This window comes from Hemicordylus capensis, chromosome 3, assembly GCF_027244095.1.
Source record: "Hemicordylus capensis ecotype Gifberg chromosome 3, rHemCap1.1.pri, whole genome shotgun sequence".
Lineage (NCBI taxonomy): Eukaryota > Metazoa > Chordata > Lepidosauria > Squamata > Cordylidae > Hemicordylus > Hemicordylus capensis.
This window is the reverse complement of record NC_069659.1, coordinates 98,427,292-98,448,440: the sequence shown is the minus strand read 5'-3', so window position 1 is coordinate 98,448,440 and position 21,149 is coordinate 98,427,292. Positions and strand designations below refer to the sequence as shown.

Below are 21,149 nucleotides of genomic sequence, written 5' to 3'. Positions count from 1 at the left end.
GGCAGAGAGAATGAGAGCACAAGCAAGAAAGCTGGTGATAGAGCAGTGAGGATGGCAAAGAGGAGAGGCCACTGCTGGATGCAAGCTCCATCCACACTGTTTCACTGCTAGTCTACAATACCAAGCAGCAGAACACCCTGGAAGAAAGGTCGGCCCGGCAGAGTAGAGAAAAATGGCTGGCAGCAAGGTCAGGGAGGTGAGGCTGGGGCTAGCAATGGAGGTGACCAGTGAAGGGGTGAGGTAGCATCAGTGCCAGCTTCAAGCTGGTGGGGGGTGGAGCCAGTGACAACAGCAGGCGGCTCATTATCATTCACCTCATATGGCAATGATGGCATTCGGTCTTATGTTTTCGTCCACCTTGAAAAATACACGTAGAGAAGAAAATGGCCAAAGATGAATATCTTTGTAAACATCAGATATGAAAATATCAAGATGCATAAACTCTGGGCAAAGAAGTGCTGAGCAAAGCACATATGTGAGATGTTAGTCTCCTAACTGTTAATCAGACTCCTTTGCAAGATATGTGCACCCCAATCATGTTCTGACATACTCCCTGCCTGTGCTTTCAAAACGTCCCAAGCAAAATATAAAAGTGGATGTGGCCACTGGATGTAGGCTGTGACGTATGTATTTTCACTTACTCTGGAGTTCAAGTTCAATTTCAGAGACTTACTCTGGAGTAATAAGTGAACTTACATGGTATTTTACAGTGGCATTTTCTTCAGAGAAATACAGTGATATTTTCTTTTGCACAGATATAATAGGATCAGGATGCAAATGTGGCAGAAAGAAAGAAATATTTCAGCATGCCAAAGTACTCTGCTACCAAGACAGAGTGACAGCAGCTGAAGGGATGGGAGAACTGATTATTGCAGAGTAAAGTCTCGTCTGAACTTTCCCTTAATGAGCAGATTTAATCTCCTAATTAGAAATTCTGTGCATAGATAATTAAGCACTGATTGTACAGCTAATATTACAAATATCAAAAGGGAGCAACCATAAACCACAGCAAGAAGAATCTGCAAATTAGCAAAGGAAATAAGCCTTGCAGATTATACCTTCTGATTCAGATTCCTGAACTTCTGGAATCTTCCTATTTCTTGTAGGCTTATAACTTTGATAACAAACTATCACCAGCTGCCTGGTGTTTGGCACACTTGTGTGCTAGTGTTTATCCTCTCTCTTTAAATAACAATAACAGAAGCTATATATCAAGAAGAAATGACAGGGACGGGGAAAATGGAGATTAGCCAAATCCTGTGGGGCACTCTGGAAACTACATTATGTTCGACTTGCTTGGACAGGATAATTTGATTAACAAATTTTATGAGGAACATTTTCAAGCATGAATTGTCCCATATGTGACTTAACTGTTTATCAACCTAATCCACAGTCCAGTTAAGTAATTGCATTTGCATTTATGCTGATTGTACCCCACTAGTTTCCACAGGCTGGGAAATGATTTAAATCCAGAGTACTTTGGCTGAACAGGCTTATAGACCATGCTGTAAGCATTACATTCTTGTAGCAAGCATCACAACTGAAACAATATAAGTACCATTTTATATATTATTAGCATGCAACACAAATGCATACTTTCCTGTTCAACTTAATTTGAACAGTATGCTAAATTCTGATATTTTAAATTTTCAACAAATCTACAACACAGAAGCAAAGGGGTAACCATTCTGCTTAACCACTAACTCAAAAATGCTGAAATATTAAGGATTAGATCAAACTTCACTGTAAGTACATGCTGTACAGCTATGTGCTTGTTTTTTCTTTGTTATTTAGCATGTGTGGGGAGGCAATGTAGATGATAACCAAAACAGAATGTGGAGGGCTTTAGAATTTGGCCCCTGCCACAGTCTCATCTGTCTCACTCCTCACCAACCCATGGCTGCTGACTGATCCAGATGAAAAGGTCCTAAGATTCCTTACCTACTGTGAGCTCACTAACCTGCCTCACAGAGCTGTTGTGAGGACAGAATGGGATAATCCCCATATATACTGTTCTGAGATATGAGGGAAAAAGTTACTTGGGAGTATGCCCTAGGTCCTTTCTCCCTCAAAAGATCAGGATTTAAGTAGAGTGGTGACTCATTCTGCCAGAGACTTCCATCAAGAGTAGTCCCAGGGGCTAGCAGGACCTGTATAGCCCAGGAAGATAGCCCTCCCCCGCTACTTTTTCCAAGACCCCTTGGCAATCAAGGAGGGCACCTCTCTGTTACCACACTACCTCCAGGGTTTGCTGAAGATTCCCCTGCTCGGGGAAGTAACTTGCCTAGTGAGCAAGAAGTTGCTGGTTCAAATCCCCGCTGGTATGTTTCCCAGAATATGGGAAACACCTATATCAGGCAGCAGCAATGCAGGAAGATGCTGGAAAGCATCATCTCATACTGTGCGGGAGCTGGCAATGGTAAACCCCTCCTGTATTTTACCAAAGAAAACCACATGGCTCTGTGGTCGGCAGGAGTTGACACCGACTCGACAGTACAACTTTACCGGAGCCAGCACCTAGAAAGGTCCTTTAAACATCAACAGTTCTTCAGAGGGAGCGGAATTGGAAACACCAACCTGACAGTAGAAATACTTAAACCCTCAGTTGGCTCGAAATCATTGCTAGAGAAAAATCTTGGCGTGCAGCTCTTGGATGGCTGACATCCTGATGACACACACATGCTTGAGATGTGCACAGAACCCTTTATGGGCCTCTGAACTGGTTTGAAAGTTCAGCAACTTGGCCAGTTCAAAGGTTGTGGCGGGGATTGCTTTAAGGATGGGAAAGGGTGCTCCTACCCCTCCCGCTGCATTTCCCCTGCCAGTGCTGCCTTTTAAAATGGTCCGGCGGGGTGGCAGTGTACCTCCTTGCTGCCCCAGTGCCTCCTCGGACTGGAAGTGACCAGAAGTTGTTGCTGCGCATGCCATGGGTACTTTTTGCACTGAATAGATTTCTGTCCATTGATGACTATACAGAGGTTCAGCACGTCAAAGCTTCTCGGGCCTCTGTTTCAGCATCACCAATCAGATCACCTCTACAACTTATCTGTGCTTCTTCACCTTCCTTTTGCATATGCATCACTTTCCAGTTCAATTGGTTTGTTAAACTATTTTTAACCAAGTGAGTGGTATGAAGTCATACAATTTTTAAAAAGGTTTCAAGCATCTGTACCAAATGCTAAAACAAAAGATAAAAGTACAATTTTTTGAAAGAAGAGATGACAGTTGAGGTAATATTGACAGAAAAAATTGTCAGTTTAATAGACAACAGCTACATCAGCAAAAGGCAGACTTTCAAAGACAAAGGGGTGTCACTTAGGGGGACACTTGCTTTCCTCCATGGTGTCATTAGGCTTTGAGAGTGCCAATAGTTTGTCTTACACATGGATTCTATACATAAATGGGTGAGTGGTGTTTTCCAATGCCATAACATTCTTATGATACCCTTGAGTCCCCAGTTCAAATCATGTTCCTCCCTTAAATTAACTCAGCCTCAGCTACTCAATGTGCAATATAGGAAGCCCTTAAAACATTTACAAGTATTATTATTTTGTGTGGGGGTTTTTAAAGTAGCACAAAACAACAATAAGAACAATTATATTCAATTCATAGGGATCTACCAGTAAATTGAATTACCATAGGGGTTTTTTCATAGTACCTAATAACTGAGTATTAGTGGTAGCTGTAAAAGATAAAATGTTTCAAAAGATAGCAATTCTTCAGAAAGTGTGCAGGGATGGATCCAGTTAGGAAGGTTTTTTTAAAACCAACAACAGCCGCAAACACATTTAAAAAGGTTGTACACCCCAACACACACACTAACAAACAAAATGCTTTCCACACACCTGTTTATCAAATGCTACCCATGAAGGTGCATCGCTTCCAACACCTCTAGGGAAAACACTATACTTAGGTTTCAGCTTTTGTCCAGGCAACGGTTCACCTCCTATTCCAGGTTTGTTTTCTCCCATCCACATAGAAACTTTATTGCAGTAACTCCAGTGTTGAGATTTGTGGAACTTTTCTTTCCCTAGCTGCAATCAAGATGAAAGAAACAGTATTTTTAGGAAACAAAAAACATGCAGACATTTTTAGAAATGGCAATTCCAAGAAAAAGTGTCATTCAAAATCAAAAGAGTGTTAATCACAGCAAAACCACCTGCGATTTAAACTTACATAAACAATATGTAAACTTAGCATATTGTTTTTAGAGGAAGTTAAATCAATTTTAATTTAGATCTGAACAATGCCTATGTGAAATTTTGGCCATTTTCCTCATGTAATATTTTTCTTAATTGCATGACATGAGCTTGATGGCAGTTACTTTGGGCACACTCCACCATGAACAACAACTGAACAACTTCACTAATTTCCTTGGTGTTGAAACCCCATTCAAATAAATGGGATTATACCCTTTGGCAAACACAATGGATACAAACGTTGAATGTTGTAGGAATTATATGTCTGAAACAACAGGAGTGTCCTCGAATCTATGGTGCTGAGTAAAGCTAGGAGAGCAAAATACCAGCAGCCAGCCTTCAGTCAAGACTTCCATATTCTCCACTGCAGTAAGAAATGAGGCAAAGCAGAATCACCTTAGATTAACACTGTGGTCACTCACAACAGAAAAAGGTAGGAGCATCTTCTTTGTGCCTACACAGAGGGAATCTGAGCCAGAGCTGAAACTGACTGTGTTAAAGTGTACAGAAGCCTCTTGTCAGTTTCTTCACTGCCTCCACTTCCTAGTGAGGAATCTTCAGACTTTGCCTTCAGACCTCAGATGAACTAATGAAACTAATAAGGATGAAGCTTCTCCATACTTTGTTTTGAAACATTAGTATCAGCTCCCCAGTACTGCCCTCTTTGCTGAGTGCTACCATACGCATAATTAAGCCTTTAAAAGGTGACAAGGGAAGAACAGCACAGCTATCCCCATTCTCAGCAATAAGGCTCTTTCCCAGTCATTACTTGTGAAGTAGATATTGTGCTATTGCCTTTGAATGAGACTTTGAAGAATTAGGCCACAAAAGAAAAAAGTAATGATCTCATCAGCCTGGTATAATGGTTAGAGTGTTGGAGTAGGACTAGGGAGACACAAGTTCAAATCCTCAGTCATGAAACTCACTGGGTAGCTCTGGGACAGTCACTCACTTCTCTCTCAACCTAACCTACCTCACTGTGCTTGTTATGAGGATAAAATAAATAAAGAGACAGATAAACAAATAAATAAACTATATAACCCTTAAATTAAAATAAAAAACCACAGAGGTGAGAGACATGCTACATGGAAATATCTAAAGAACTCACCAAACCACAGAAGGGGCTTTTGCATCTATGGGCTAGACTTATAGGACAACTCAGGATGAGAATGAGGATAAACCAGAATTATTTATGTGCATAACACCTCTTGGGTACATTATCATTTCAACATTATTTTTTTCTGGCAACCTACAAGTCGATATTTGTTACTGGTTTTGAAAGCTTTTGTATCTATTACAAATTGTTTTTGAGGAAAGGAGTATTAGTGTATACAGCACTACCCACCACACATTTAACTATGCACTTAACTGTGACCATTATATGTTGACACTAATTCAGATTTGGCCTCTTATTCCTCCTCTATCACCAGACATAATAACAGAACCGATAATATCAGTAAGCAAAGAACAGATCCTGCCTCTAGCTTTTAAGAGTAGTGTCAGATGGGTTGTACTGATAGCAAAAGAGCAGGATGATGTGGAAGAAGGAAGGAGAGGATAACACTAAACAACATTTCACCCACATCCTGAAAGCGTGTGCGCTATGTGGAACTCTCCTGGATTCAGAATGTATAAACTGATGCTTTTACTTCATTGGGCATGCCTATCAAACACAAAACTACAGCATCCATTGTGTGAGAAGAAAATGGGGGGTACACAGTGCCTGTTTCCTGCTCTTTTTGTCTTTCACCCTAGTAACAGCTTAGAATAATGTCTGAGGGCTGGTGGAATCTGCTCCCAGCGAATGAGAAATCTCTTGAAAATAAAGGGCAACCATTACTACATTCATTTAACTCATGTCTCCAAAGTAAATAGGGAAACAGGCTCAATCACATAGGCCTTGGCTCCCTAGCTGTGACAGTAGCCTCTTCCTTCATTCCTTCTGACAGACAGTGGCCTCTTCTTTTATTTTACCTGAGAAACTACTAAGCCTTAGTACTCTTATTTGGCTTTTACAACCATCCAACCTTGTATCTTATAAGCAGAAGGGGCTGCTAAATTCCTTGTAAGGGCCAGCGGGCCCAGGACTTTTAGGCATGATAGGCAGACATCCAACTGGTGCAAGTTTACCTACCAGACTAGTAAGGTAAAATAAAACAAAATGAAGGAAGAGGCCACTGTCATATAGAAGAGAAAAATCGAATAAAAATAATTCCCCTTATACTGGCATGCCATATAAGAGGGCAATTTGGAGGGGAGGGGAGATTTGTTTATTTTTTAGTTATAAAACTAGCTGTAATACACTAACTTTGTGATCTTCACTTCCCTCATCTCCACTCCTATGAAACTATTCACACATACCCCTTCCCCATACAGTTGCTCCCATTTTTAAAAAGGGAGGCAGAAATAAATAAAATAAAAATATATTGAAGGATAAGAAACATTTTTGTAATGTATTTGTACTAACATTGAAATCGCCCCGACACAAAAACAACATAGATTTCTCACTGAGCACCTGTTATCTTCTCACTGCATCTACCAAGATTTCCATTGCTTCTTTCCTGAAGGTATATGCACAATCCCCATCCCCCAGTCCAGTGTGCTTTTTCTTGTGCTCTTTGCACAGTAGTACTATATACCACTTGAGCCTTCTGTGTTTTTCAAAAATCATGGTTGTTTTTGTTCAGATTACTGCAGCAAACTTTATTCTTTATACTCAGAATGACCAGGCCTCAAAGAAAGACATCAGCAATGATGTCACTGCAAAGCCAACATGGCTGCTACCTGTTTTGGGGTGTGGGACCATATAGGAATTTCAAGCCTTAATTTCAGCTGCATATGAGCAAAAAAAAATTTTTTTCCAGCAAAAAAACAACCACCACCACAGAATATCAGGTGACCTGTAATCACTTTTTTATGACAACTGATCAATAACATTTTTTTTAAGACATCCTCATTCAACATGCAGATCATGCACGCAAAGTCATGGGCTGTTGTTTTAAAGAACATCATGCTTATCATGTTGATTATATTAGTATGTTACAACTAGCAATGATCAACACGAGAAATGGGCCAATTGAGATCTGGTATACATCATGTTGCCATTTCAGATTTTCAGACAGCTAAGGAAAACAAATGTCGAAAAAGAGATGTTTATTCCAGTTTTGCTGTCTCTGAAGGCTATGCTTAATTAAAATGAAACCAGGAAACATCCCATTGGAAAACTGTGGAGCTGTTACTCAGCACTATGGTTCTTTAAGGAAGGATACTTCTCTCTTTACATTCAGGTTCGTAGTCCTCATGGGTGTTCTGTTGAGGACAGTCCACCTCAACATATCAGAACCAAAGGTACCAACTCAGAAGTATGTGGAATTGAGGCCTGTGTCTGATTTCATTTTATATTAAGAAATGAATTAATGCTTGGGCTCAGGGTGAACTGACAGCCCAGATCTCAACTGACCTGTGAGGGAGGAGGCAATCCAGCATTGTATTGTGAAATGGATACTCAAGAAGGCACAAAAGCTAGGCCTGAGCTAATCATATGCTAAAATGCAACTCACTACCAGATAATGTCTATGGAAGAGGCCAGGGGCTGACCTCCCCTCCCCTGTTGCAAGAAATCAGCGTTAATCCTTGTCAACAATTAACTCAATTGCTCTCTATAGAGATTCAACATAGGTAAATTCTTACCTCACTGACATGATGCTTCTGCCTTAGTCAAATGTATAGATTAACTCATCTCACACATGTACCCCTTTTTATGTTACTTTAAATATTCTCTTGTTATAATTACACACTAGATAGAGGTACACAAGAAATAATGTGATTGCTGTCTCACACAAATAGAACTAATTCTCTCACTAACTCCTGACTTTTAACACCTTTTGGGGTCAGACTGGCAAATCGGGGAAGATGCAATTTGTAGCTCAGAGATGCAGATTTGCTTTGGGCAATGTTCCCCCCCCTCCTAAGCGCACAGTTTACAGAAGATGAGATTGAGATCTCTCTGGACTGGCCAATATCCTGAATAATTAAAAGACATTATCCAGAAGGTAGCAGCAAGTTGTCACCTTTTGGGACCCAGGAAAAGATGAGATTTGAATAGACTCTATGAGAGAGAGATCAAAGGAAAATACACTATAAAGAATGAGAGGACAGAGAGGTAGCAGTCTTGTGCCTATGGGCAATCTTTTGTCTACAGCAAGAGCTGCTCACAAGGATCCCAGAGTTTGCTGCTAAGCCGCGGGGCAACAGCAGGAACTCTGTCCATGGACAGGAGCTGTCTGTGACTTCTACTGTGCAGTGAGAAGTCAAGACCTCCCCAGCCATGGTGCTCTGGCTCTCAGCCATGATCTGAGCAACTGCAAACGCTCCTGTCTCCAGCCAAGAAGCCTCGCTCCTTCAGCTGAAAGATCCAGCGTTCTCAAATCTCTGGTCCTGGTAATATGCTGCTCCTTACAAGCCTTTGGCCCCTCCATCTTTTCCCCTCCTTCTCCTTCCCCCACCCTTTTCCTCTACTAATTCCTGAACCATGCCAGCCTCAGCTTTCCTTACACCCCCCCCCCTTTTCCCATCTATATCTGAATTGTATTAGGCTCTAGGAAGATTTAATGCACACACATATGTTAGTTAGGAACACGTTAAATATAGGTGCTGACTAGGATGTTCTGTTTAAATGCTGTTAGTAATATATTGATAGAGTGTCCTGCTTTCTGCTCAGTTTGATTGATGTTGTTATTCTTTTATACTCAATAAAGCCCATTGAATCTTTGAGGATGGTTTGATCTCCTTTCTTCCATGCGCCCAGATCCTACATGGTCACCATATAAAAGAACTTGGTCACTTGGTGACACTATGAGCCAGGCCTAATTTTGCATGCTAGCTAATGAGCATATTTAGTATATAAATCAGGCCTGGACCGTAACAGTTCCCTCTAAGGCATGCGCACATGCGCACACTCACAAGTTTTTTTTATGTCCGCTGAGTAAATTTTAGATCTCACTCAGGTTGAATCAGGAAGGCCCCACTCTGAATGTATGTGTGTGCACACTGCCTTGATACTGCCACCCAGGAAAAAACTCATTCTGCACACAGATGAAAACAATTAGAGAGAACACTGGTCTTCATTTTAGAAAACCAGCTTCTATGCACCCCAGCTACAGGTGTTTCTTCTTAGAATACTGGATACCATATAAGCTATATAGATAATCGTACAACAATTATATTAAACAAGAAAGATTAAAAGTAATTTTCATTTTGTAATGCTAATGATACATTATAAGGTATTGAAAGTTAAAATTTGTATGTCATGCTTTTTATATTTGTTAAATGCTGTTTTTGAATGTAGAATGTCTTTATGCATGAAAAGATTTCAAAGTGGCATTATTTACTATGTTGATGTTAAAAAATTTATTGTCTATTTTGTTTCTAAACATGTTGTGTTATGTTGAAAAATGTCAATAAATTTAGGAAACTCCTTAACTATAAGGATGATTCTAAGATGCAGCATACAACCAGCCAAAACAAAGCAGCAAACATACAGCCATCAACACTACTACCGCATTCAAAAAACTGAGTTTTCCCTCAGTTCATTCTGGGAACAGTTCTTTACACTGGAGAATCAGTGATGGCTAGAGAACTCTTAAGACTCAGAAGCTCAGTCTTTGTATTCCATGGAGCCCACAATGACAAAAGCACAGAATCCCAATGAGATTCAGGATGGGATGGGTCAAATTGGCAAGGCAGCATCGTGGACTAATAACTCTGGAGACCCATGCCAATGCTTCAATAAAGGCCAAGGACTGATTATAGGAATATCCTATAAATGTTAAGGAATATGTGTATTTTCAAGCTTAACAAAACTGGCCAAAGCAGGTCTGGCCTAAACAAGCCATTACTAATCATGACTGATTTGAAGAATGTTAAAAATTGCCTTGAATGCAGCCAAAATCAATCTAGTCCAGCATTCTGTCTTCCAGAGAAACCAGATGACACTGGGTACTCACAAGCAGGGCATGAAGATGATGGTCCTCCCTTGTTGTCTGTCCCTAGCTTCTGGTACTCAGACGTATATTGCTCCTGAGCAGGGAGATGGCATCTGCAAATGCTGAAAGCTTGACCCTTTACAAAACATGTGAGCTGTATCCATCCAGTAAGGACTAGTATTAAATGGCTACCTAGCTAATAATCCATCACTAGGGTGCCTGTGGAAACACACTGATTGATTGATTGATTGATTGTTCAGTTTATATACCACCTTTCAGAAGGCAATTGTAAACACCTAACAGTTCATTACAATGCATGGTGTGTTCTACTCAGCAAACCAAGAGCAACTGTCAAGCGTCTGAAAAAGAAACATTAAAAAAAATGTTCTTCCAATGAACTTCAGGAAAAGAGCAACAGAAGATATTCAGAACCACCAACACGCAAAACAACTTAACAACTGCAAAGCAGAACAGAGGTTTTATTATACAGCTAGCAATTTAAATCCAGTCTATCGAACAGAACAATTCAATAATCCCGAAACTGCTTTCTACTGCTGACTCTTTATATCACAAGATCCATTCCTATGCTTGCTGTTAACAAATTTAGGAACTGTCATTGCAAATCTAAGAAGGAGTTTCAATAATAGTGCAAATCAGGGGTTCTCAATCTGGGGGTTGGGACTCCACAGGGGGTCTCAAACAACTTGAAAGAAGGTTTTAAATGACTCAGGAAGGAGCTATTAGGAGGGCAAGGATCTTGCCCAACAGGTCCAAGGTATGGAGATGGTCAGGAACGATGAAAGGCAGACTGAGACAGAAGCCAACAACTACTTGGCTTCCCCACCACTCAGAAAGCCAAGAGCAGGCACTGTTTCAAGTGGGGCTTGCACTCATTCAAGGATCAAGCAGGAGTATATTTATTTATTATTTATCAAATTTTTTCACCACTCCAAACTTCCATCTCTGGGCAGCTTACAACAATATAAAACAAGTTAAAACACAGAAAATAAAAACCTTAAAACAATTAAAAACTGCAGTCAAATTAAAAGCTTGGGTGAAGAGAGAAGTCTTTAAGTACTTTTTAAAAGTTGTCACAGATGCAGAGGGTCTTATTTATGCAGGGAGTGCATTCCAGAGTCTCATGCAAGCATTAGAGAAGACCCAGCCCTATGTGGCCATTAGACAAGACAGTGGCAACTGCAGACGAGCCTCTCCGGATTATCTCAACAGGCAAGGGGCTCATATTGTATAACTGAGACCTGGATGGGGGAGGCTGGTGGTCCAGTTTGGGCCCAGCTTCTTCCACCAGGCTACTCTGTTGTGCAGCAGGCTAGGGGATGTGGGCAGGGGGGTTGAGTAGCTGCGGTCCATAAGGATACCAGTTCCCTTACCCGGGCCCCTTTTTCGACAGTTAACTTACATTGAGTGTGTCTTTCTGAGGTTGGCAACTAGGGACAGATTGGGGATTATGTGTACCGTCCACCCTGCTGCCCAACTGACTCCATAACTGAGCTGATGGAGCTGGTCTCAGAGTTGGTGTTGGAGTCACCCAGACTTTTGGTTCTGGGGGACTTCAATATCCATTGTGAGGCTGACTTGTCTGGTGCAGCTCAGGAGTTCATAGCGTCCATGACAACTATGGGCCTATCCCAACTAGTCTCAGGACCAACTCATGTTGCCGGCCGCACACTTGATTTGGTCTTTTCTTCAGATTGGGGGGGGGGGAGTTGTTCCGTGGTGTCGTAAACCTGTCCCACTAATCTGGAGCTATAAATCTCAGCCTCCGGAGAATGAAACGGGAAGAAGTCAAACAACAAAACCAGGCAGTAAGCAGTTTCTTCAAACCAGAGTCAGTCTGGGTCATAATACCACCAGTCAGTTGAACAGAGTCCAAATCGTAATCCATAAACAGAGTCCAAATGGTCCAAGGTCAAAACACAGGCACAGCAAACAGGAACACAGCCAAGTATCTCAGTGAAGAACAACGTTGATACCAGCACAGCGGCTGTGGCAAAGCCGGCTAATAAAGGCTGAAACCATGTGCTGTTAATCATGGTTCCCTGACTCAGTAGCCTTGTTTGTTAGTCTAGCCGTTCTGCACATGAGGTCCTTAATCTCCTGCTGTCTTTTTGAGCGATGCCTCTACACTGCTGAGACCAGTTGTCCTTCTTCTACAGGAGCTGCCATGACAGGCTCTATCTCTTCTCAAGCCTCCCGTGGGCTGGTCCCGCTCTTGTCTGCAAGTTCTGGACCTTGCACTCCCACCTCTGCTGCCATCCCCTCCGTCTCTTCCTCCTCCTTCTCGGAGTCCGTCCACATGCTCATGACACGTGGGTGCGGGATCCTGTGGTTTCCCCATTGTCATGGACAGAACACTACCTGGTTAAGGTTGGTTTCACAGTCACAACCCAACCCTGCAGGGGTGGAGGACCTATTAAGATGGTCCGCCCGAGACGGCTGCTGGACCCAGTAGGATTCCAAAAAGCCTTGGAGGGTTTTGATGCTGGTCCTGCTAGTGATTCTGTCAATGCCCTGGTGGGAACCTGGAATAGGGAACTCACCAGGGCAGTAGACATGATCGCTCCTAAGCGTCCCTTCCAATCTGTTCTAAAGGAGGGCTCTTGGTATACAGAGTTGTTGTGGGGTCTGAAGCAGCAAAGTCGGTGACTGGAGCGCAAGTGGAGGAGAACTTGGCTTGAGTGTGACAGCACACAGCATAGAGCCGATTTGAAGGTTTATGCAGAGGCAGTGCATGTGGCAAAAAAACCAGTTCTGGTCTGCGCGCATTGCTTCTGCGGGTTTGCATCCAGCAGAGCTGTGCCGGGTTGTGAGGAGTTTGATTCAGGCTCCTTCCAATTCAAACCAATCCGCGGAGACTTTGCTCTGCTGCAATGCTTTTAATGGGTTCTTTGCAGACAAAATTTCTTGTATTTGGGCCGATTTGGACTCCACTGTTTCTGCAGAGTCTTTAAAGGTGGTGTCTACCAATCCCTCTCACAGTATTAGATTGGATCAGTTTCAATCTGTGATGCCTGATGACATGGACAAGCTGCTTGGGGCAGTGCAGCCTACCACTTTTTCTCCGGATCCTTGCCTGACTTGGCTACTTCTATCTAGCAGGGAGATTGCTGGAGATTGCCTAGTTAATATCATTAACTCACTGCTGCAGGAGGGTAGGATGCCTCCTTTTTTGAAGGAGGCAATGATTAGACCACTTCTTAAGAAGTCTTCCCTAGATCCCTCAGTGATGGATAGCTATAGGCCGGTCTCCAATATCCCATGGTTGGGCAAGGTGATTGAGAATGTGGTGGCTAACCAGCTCCAGGCAGTTTTGGAGGAAACCGATTATCTAGACCCATTTCAAACTGGATTTAGAGCCAACTATGGGGTAGAGTCTGCCTTGGTCGGCCTGATGGATGACCTTTACTGGGGAATCGACAGAGGGAGTGTAACTCTGTTGGTTCTTTTGGATCTCTCAGCAGTGTTTGATACCATCAACCATGGTATCCTGGATAGCCTGGGGAAATTAGGGATAGGGGCCACTGCTTTGCAGTGGTTCCATTGCTATCGCTCAGGCAGATTCCAGATGGTAGAGCTTGGTGACATCTCCTCTTTAAAACAGGAGCTATTATATGGAGTCCCTCAGGGTTCCATTGTCACCAATTCTTTTTAATATTTACATGAAACCGCTGGAAGAGGTCATCAGGAGATTTGGTGCAGAGAGTGTTATCAGTATGCTGATGACACCCAAATCTATTTCTCCTTATCATCATCATCATCATCATCATCATCATCAGGAAATGGCATTCACTCCCTAAATGCCTGCCTTTAGGCAGTAATGGGCTGGATGAGGGATAACAAAGTGAAGCTGAATCCAAGCAAGACGGAGGTGCTCATTGTGGGGGATCAGAATTTAAAGGATGAGTTAGATCTTCCTGTGCTGGATGGGGTTACACTCCCACAGAAGTTGGTTACACTCCCACAGAAGTATGCAGCTTGGGAGTGCTCTTGGATCCAGGCCTCACCCTGGTATCTCAGGTGGAGGCTATGGCCAGGAGCACTTTCTATCCACTTCAGCTGATTCGACAGCTGTGTCCATTCCTTGAAGAGAACAATCTCAGAACAGTGGTGCATCAACTGATAACCTCCAGGCTCTACTACTGCAATGCGCTTTGCATGGGGCTGCCTTTGTACATACTTTGGAAATTACAGTTAGTTCGAAATGCAGCAGCTAAATTAGTCTCTGGGGTAATTGGTCTCAGGCATAATATGGAGACCATATTATGTCTGTCTTAAAACAGTTGCACTGGCTGCCAATATGTTTCCGGGCGAAATACAAAATGCTGGTTATTACCTTTAAAGCTCTGAATGGCTTGGGTCCGAGCTACCTTAGAGAGTGCCTTCTTCAGTATGATCCCCATCGCTCGTTGAGGTCATCTGGAGAGGTCCGTCTCCAGTTACCACCAGTACATCTGGTGGCGACTTGGAACCGGGCCTTTTCTGTATGCACTCCCTGCAGATATCTGCAGTTTAGGCTCGCTGTTGGCCTTTAAGAGAGCCCTAAGAACTTATTTGTTTGGCCTGACCTTCCAAGGTTTGTAAAATGTTTCTTAAAGTATTTTAATTGGTTTTAAATGGTTTTAATTGTTTTTGAATTATTTCTTGTTTACACAGTCAGACAGGTGTTATTGACTGGTTTGTTTTATCCAGACATCGAATCCTTCCCAAGGACCTGGGATGGCTGAATTTTATCATCAATACTGTTGGTTATAAAATTCAGCCATCCCAGGTCCTTGCGATGACCTAAGGGACGGGCAACCAAGACGAAGCCCACCCTAGGTGCCCCCACACTCTCTTCGCCTGGGGAAACCCCCCACCGCCCCGTCAACCACCCAGGCACCCTCTTGGTCACAGCAGGTGGTGAGCCGGAGCAGCAGGTGGTGAGCTGGCGTTTCCCCCTACAAAACTGCATGAAGGCGAACTAGAGAGGCTTCATCCCATCACAAGAGTCTAAAACTCAATATCCCACCACATCCTAGATCGTTCATTCAATATTACGTTTTACAGCACATACCCACTCGCCCACCCTTATCGCCACTGCCTCTGCCTCCACCCGCTGCTTCCGTGGGTGGGTGCTCCCCATCCCCATTGCCTGCCTGCTTCTTAACCTTCACCACCACCGCAAAGCAACAGTTAGAGGCGGCAGTGAAGAGGGCAGGCATGCGCAGCAGCAGCTTGGGGGAACAAGGTCGGGATCTCCCAGGCCCCACACGCGCACTCGCAACAGCGCACTGCCCAGCAGAACAGAAGCCGTGCAGCCACTGCTCAGAAGAGGCGTACAATGAGGCTGGAACTCGGAGGAATGTTCAGGATGCTCCTCCGGGATGAGAGAGTGCCCAGAGTTCCTTCAAATCCTGCGCCTGGCCTGTACACACCACCTCCAACCAGCAGCCACTCTAGGGCAGGGGCAAGGGAGAAAGCGGGCAGAGCTGAAGCGCTGGGGGTGGGGGGAGGCGTGCGCGCGCCTCCTCCAAGCAGCAGACCAGAATAGGTTGCGGAGGCTCGGCTGCAGGGGGTTGACTGTGGCGGCAGGAGAGTGTGCATGAAGCGCCTGGGGAAACGCGGGGCTGTGTGCAACCGCCCTGGTCTCCCCGCCCAAAGGACAGGCCTGCCTGGCACTGACCCCACCACCCGCCGTGGCCAGGAGCGAGCTGAGGCAAGCGACGGGGCATGCATGTGGACGCCCCTGAGAGGCGTGTGGGCGCTCCTCCCGCCCTGGGGAGGAGACTCCTCTCCCTTAGTCATCTGCAGCTGCTTTCTCCCTGTTCCCCCAAGCGGCTGCTCCACTACCACCTGCGGCTGTGTGCTTTCTCCCTACAGCTGGGAGGAGTTGTGCAGGTCCCACGCGGGTCACATGCGCCCTCTCCCCCACAACCACCTTCCCATGGGCCCCCACAGGTGCTAATTCGCCCCCAGCCACACACTCCTCTAGGGACAGCCCTGACAGCCGTTTTGGGGTGGGGTGGGAGGACACGTGGAGAACCATGCTCGATGCGGGATGTGAAGCTTCGCGGGGCGGAGACATAAATTTGGGGAGTCCCGGACAGGAGTTGAAAACAAACCGCTTCCACTTACATTCGCATTGAAAGAGTTCCCGGGCAAGAGCGGTAGCGCCATGGTTGTGCCAGTCCCACGCACCGCTCTTCTACGGCCTTGGGGCTGCTGCCAGAATCTGGCCGGTCACTCTCGGTGCTACCAGGGCGAGAGAAGTGCCAGCGTGCTGTTTGGAGTCCGGTTGCCTGGATACCCCCGTTTGACATCATAGGAGCTGATGGAACGTTGTGTTCACTTTTACGCTTGCTCTTTGCTGCCCCCTGCAGCCACATGACCTTTGGTACAAGTTGAGGCACAGCCTCCCTGTGGCAAGTCATTCTCTGAGCCTCTGCGGTTTATCCTTGAGTCTTTTCTCCATCATTCTTGGAATCTCTCTCCATATCACTTCATCCTTATCATTTATCTCTTGTCATTTCCGGTGATGCTTCATATGCAACTGATAAACCAATCGGTTTGCAAATTTAGTCTTCTTCTACTTAATACAACTTTGAAATTATCTCCCCCCCCTGCCACTTTCAGTAGGCTATTCGCAGAGGCTTCCAGCAGTTGATACTCCCAGAATCTATTTGAACTGACCTCAAAGCTCTCAATGTACTTTTACTAGCTGATGGCTGCAAACCTTGAAATCTCCCTTTTTGAACCCAGACTGTCTGCCTATTTAACCTCAAATATTTTCTGTACCACAGGCTGATCTTGAAATCTTTTTCATGTGCCTGGCTAAAGGGATAAACACTTAACGGGCAGTAATGACAAACGTTTTAAGAAAAGCATACACACAGTCCTTGTTTAAATTTGATTTCAGGACCCAGTGATGTAGTCGCAAATTCAGAAAGGCAGCAGTTCTCCATGACAGCCCCCATAGCCACACCCACCCCTAAAAGCCACACCTCATGGTCATGCCCCTCCCAATGGCCACACCCTCAGATAGTTGCAGTAATTTGGAGGGGGGGGGGGTTCCATTACAAGAAGGTAAGGATCATGTAGACCCTAGGGAATGTACTAGACAGGAAATGCTCACTGAAATGCTCTCCAAAAGACCATAGGAATGGTTGGATTCAATGCATTCCATGGCCATTTGGAAGGAACCTGTGCATTTCAGTGGGAATTCCCTGTCATTCGTTTTAGGATGTCCTGACACTAGTCCACTGCAGGACTTGCATTTTGAGGGTCCCAGGTTCAATCCCTGGCAGCATCTCCAGGAAGGGCTGAGAAAGACTCATGCATGAAACCATGAAGAGCTGCTGCCAGTCAGTGTAGCCAATATTGAGCTACCTGGACCAGAGTCTGACTCAGTATAAGGCAACTTCCTATGTTCCTAAAACAGGAAAAATTGTAATAAACAGTTGGAATAGCAAGAACATCACATTATTTCCTTTTAGAAAGCAAAGGGCTTTGCATCGCTGCTGAGACCTCGGTGGGGGGGGGGGAGTACCGGGACTGCGTCCCTGACCATCCCTGCAGCACTACACCCGTCAGGATCTCAAGTTCGTGTATTGGTTTTTGCAGTAACATCCATCACTTGATTAATTGCAAATTGTCAAATGGAGAGGTGTGTGTGTGTGTGTGTGTGTGTGTGTGTAAGTGCAAAGAACAGTTTCCTTCCAACCACTGTGCAAAGAACAATTTCTTTCCAACCACTGGGAATACGTGTAAGAAATTAATATACGTTTTTCAGCATCTTATTAAGAACTTGCAAATGAGACCATAAAAGACATCATTGCAATAATTAACATTCTACCAAAAAAAGGTTATTCACTCGGACCCATATGTTTCTCTTTCTCCCTATCAATGTACAGAAAGAATAAAAAAGCTGAAGGATCTTAGGCTGTACACAGGTTTCCTTCTCTCCCCCTGCTCTTTGCACACTTGTTTTTACTGTACTAGAAAAGTAGGTCATGACAGAACATAATTAAATTAAAAGACATTGTGATATGAAGCATGATTCAGCAGTCATGTTCCACATCATTTCTAGAAAGGGTCAGCTATACTGGAACCATCCCCACAACCAACTGACAAAGTGTTAACCTTTGCTTTTGCCCATCTTTATTAGCTGCCATTTTTGTTTAATTAAAAAACTAGATAGCAGATATAGGCCAACAAGATGGTGTATTTTTCCAATGAACAGAGCATGCCTTCTGCTGCTTGTATTCTCCTCAGCACCTGTAAGCATGAGTCATTAACTACATCAGAAGAATGCAAACATGATTTACACCTGAATTCTCCTGGCAGTATTACAGATAATTTTGTTCCTAACCCTGGTGAAAATGAACCTGTGGGGAAATTATAGGTACCAGTTTTCTACAATGAAGGAAAAGACTGCAGTAGTTGAGAGGACTGAAGACTGAAACCAAAGTCTAGAAGCTGACTGACACATGCATATACATCACTCTGTGTTTCATCAAGCTATTCCTCAGCTCTTGATGACTCGATTGTGAATGCATGAATTGCCTTCGCTGAAATATATTATATTTGAGATGATGTCAAGTAATATGAAAAATTGGTCTCTGGTGTGTGATCTATTGTGGCTGTTTCATACATGTATGTCATCAGTTGATTATGCAGTTGTCAAGTGATGACCATGCATATGTGAGCTCAGCCTGCTGCAGTTTAGAATTAGAACTCTGTGACTGGAACTCCCAGGGTAATTTTCTTAATGCAAAAGCCATCTCCAGAGGGGGACATTTTGGTTCAGAGCCACAGCATGGGAGGGTCCAACATTTCCCCCTGTGCCATGGCCCCAATCCAAATTGCCACCCTAAAGCTGCTATCACAGGTGGAGAGGAGAAATTATTGTGCTCCCAAGTATTTTCCTAATAAAGTCATCCATCACAAACCACAAGGGTTCTGTTCTGAGGAAAACCGTGTGGTTGGCAAATTCAATTTATTTATTTATTTATTTATTTGTTTGTTTATTTATTTATAGATTTAAAATACCACCAAATCCACAGACTCCGGGCGGTGTACAGGCAACAACAGCATCCAAGATTTAAAATTTAAAGAGAGAGAGAGAGAGAGATTGAGAGAGATTTAAAGGGCAAATGCCTGATGGAAAAGAAATGTCTTCAATAAGATCTTAAAGGCTGAAAGGGAGGAGGCAAACAGAATCTCGGCGGGGGAGGGGAGAGAATTCCAAAGTGATGGGGCTTTGGCAAGCCATAGAAAAGCATTGCAAACATGGGGTGAGGGGGAATCACAGTTGCAAAAAGACTGAAAATGAAGGAAAAAATGTCCACCAAAAATCACCAAAAATCTCTTAAAATCACTAAGAGGAGTTATGGGGAAACGCCCACCACCACCACCCCAGAACCCACAAAAATAACCCCAGAACCAACGGAAATTCTGAGGGAACCCCCCCACCCCCCCACCCCATCACACAAAAAATATCACCAAACAGTGGATACTCATGTCATGGTTTGCAAGAACTGTCACAATTTCCCAGTCACAAATGCTCTAAATCGTGATTGGGAAAGCCACAGTTGGCAAGGGGTGACTGAATTAATAGCAGCAGTTCTGTGGGGAAATGTAGGCCAGGAGATTGGTACATGAAAGAATGGTTGACCCCCCTCTTTCTGTATGCCATGGCACTGAGCCAAATCAGTTTCCTCGGGCTATTTTTACAAGAAGAAAATTATGCTGGGAGTTCCAGTTACAGAACTTCAGTATAAGGCGTAGTTTGGCCCTGATTTATATTGTGACTGTAATAAAGTAAATAGATTGTAGCCTAAGGAAGCCATGCTAACTGGACAAGGAGGCACCTTTTAAAGTGGTGGCTCTCTAATATTTAGTGGGGAGGCAGAAACTTACTCTATTGAACTCCAGCAACGTGTCACTTGAGTTGCTGTTGCTGGTGTCTACCTTTTAATATTGTGAACCCTTTTGGAACCATCTTCTTTTCCCCCTCTTAATTTCCTTGAGATTTTTTTCCCTTGAAAAGTATATATTTTATTTATTATTATTTCTTGTTTACACAGTCAGACAGGTGTTATTGACTGGTTTGTTTTATCCAGACATCGAGTCCTTCCCAATGACCTTGGATGGCTGAATTTTATTATCAATATCATTGTTATTATTATAGCTATCATCGTAGAACATAGGCTGTTGCTAGTGAAGTTGCTTTTTGTAATTGGCTGATGGTGATTTCTGTGGCCCCTATGGTGTTGAGGTGCTCTTCAAGGTGTTTTGGAATTGCACCTAGGGCACCAATTACTTCTGGGATTATTTTGGTCTTCTTCTGCCACAGCCTTTCAATTTCAATTCATAGATTTTTTTTAAAAAATTATTTCTATTGCTTTTTGTTCTATTCTGCTATCCCCTGGTATTGCTATGTCGATTATTTTAACTTGTTTTTCTTTCTTCTCGACTACAGTTATATCTGGTGTATTGTGTGGCAGATGTTTGTCTGTTCGTAGTCAGAAGTCCCATAATATTTTTGCATTTTCATTTTCAACAACTTTTTCAATTTTATGATCCCACCAATCTTTGGTTACAGGTAGCTTGTATTTTTTGCAGATGTTCCAGTGTATCATCCCTGCTACCTTGTCATGTCTTTGTTTGTAGTCAGTCTGTGCGATCTTTTTACAACAGCTGATTAGGTGGTCCACTGTTTCATCTGCTTCTTTACAAAGGCGGCCCTTGCTGTTTGTGGTGGATTTTTCGACTTTTGCTCTTATTGCATTTGTTCTTAGTGCCTGTTCTTGTGCAGCCAATATTAAACCTTCTGTTTCTTTCTTCAAGTTGCCATTCTTAAGCCATTGCCAAGTCTTGGTGATGTCTGATTTTCCACTTATATTGTGCAAATATTGACCATGTTTCCCCCCCCCCCATTTTTCTGCTCAGTTCTTGACTTGTTCTT

The 21,149-nt window shown here is 43.5% G+C and overlaps 1 protein-coding gene across 2 annotated transcripts in view; it reads right to left on the bottom strand.

Moving 5' to 3' along the window:
- EFHC2 (EF-hand domain containing 2) overlaps positions 1 to 16,512 on the bottom strand; it is an 88,892-nt gene extending 72,380 nt beyond the window's left edge. The window contains exons 1-2 of one of the 2 annotated variants that reach the window (XM_053313000.1): positions 16,319 to 16,512; positions 3,846 to 4,034 (exon numbers count right to left, since the gene is read on the bottom strand). In XM_053313000.1, the coding sequence (XP_053168975.1) occupies positions 3,846 to 4,034; positions 16,319 to 16,360 (231 nt within the window). In that variant the 5' untranslated portion in view covers positions 16,361 to 16,512. The remainder of the gene's footprint in view (positions 1 to 3,845; positions 4,035 to 16,318) is intronic. The other variant, XM_053313001.1, reaches the window with a different exon arrangement.
- Between the last annotated feature and the right edge of the window lie 4,637 nt (positions 16,513 to 21,149).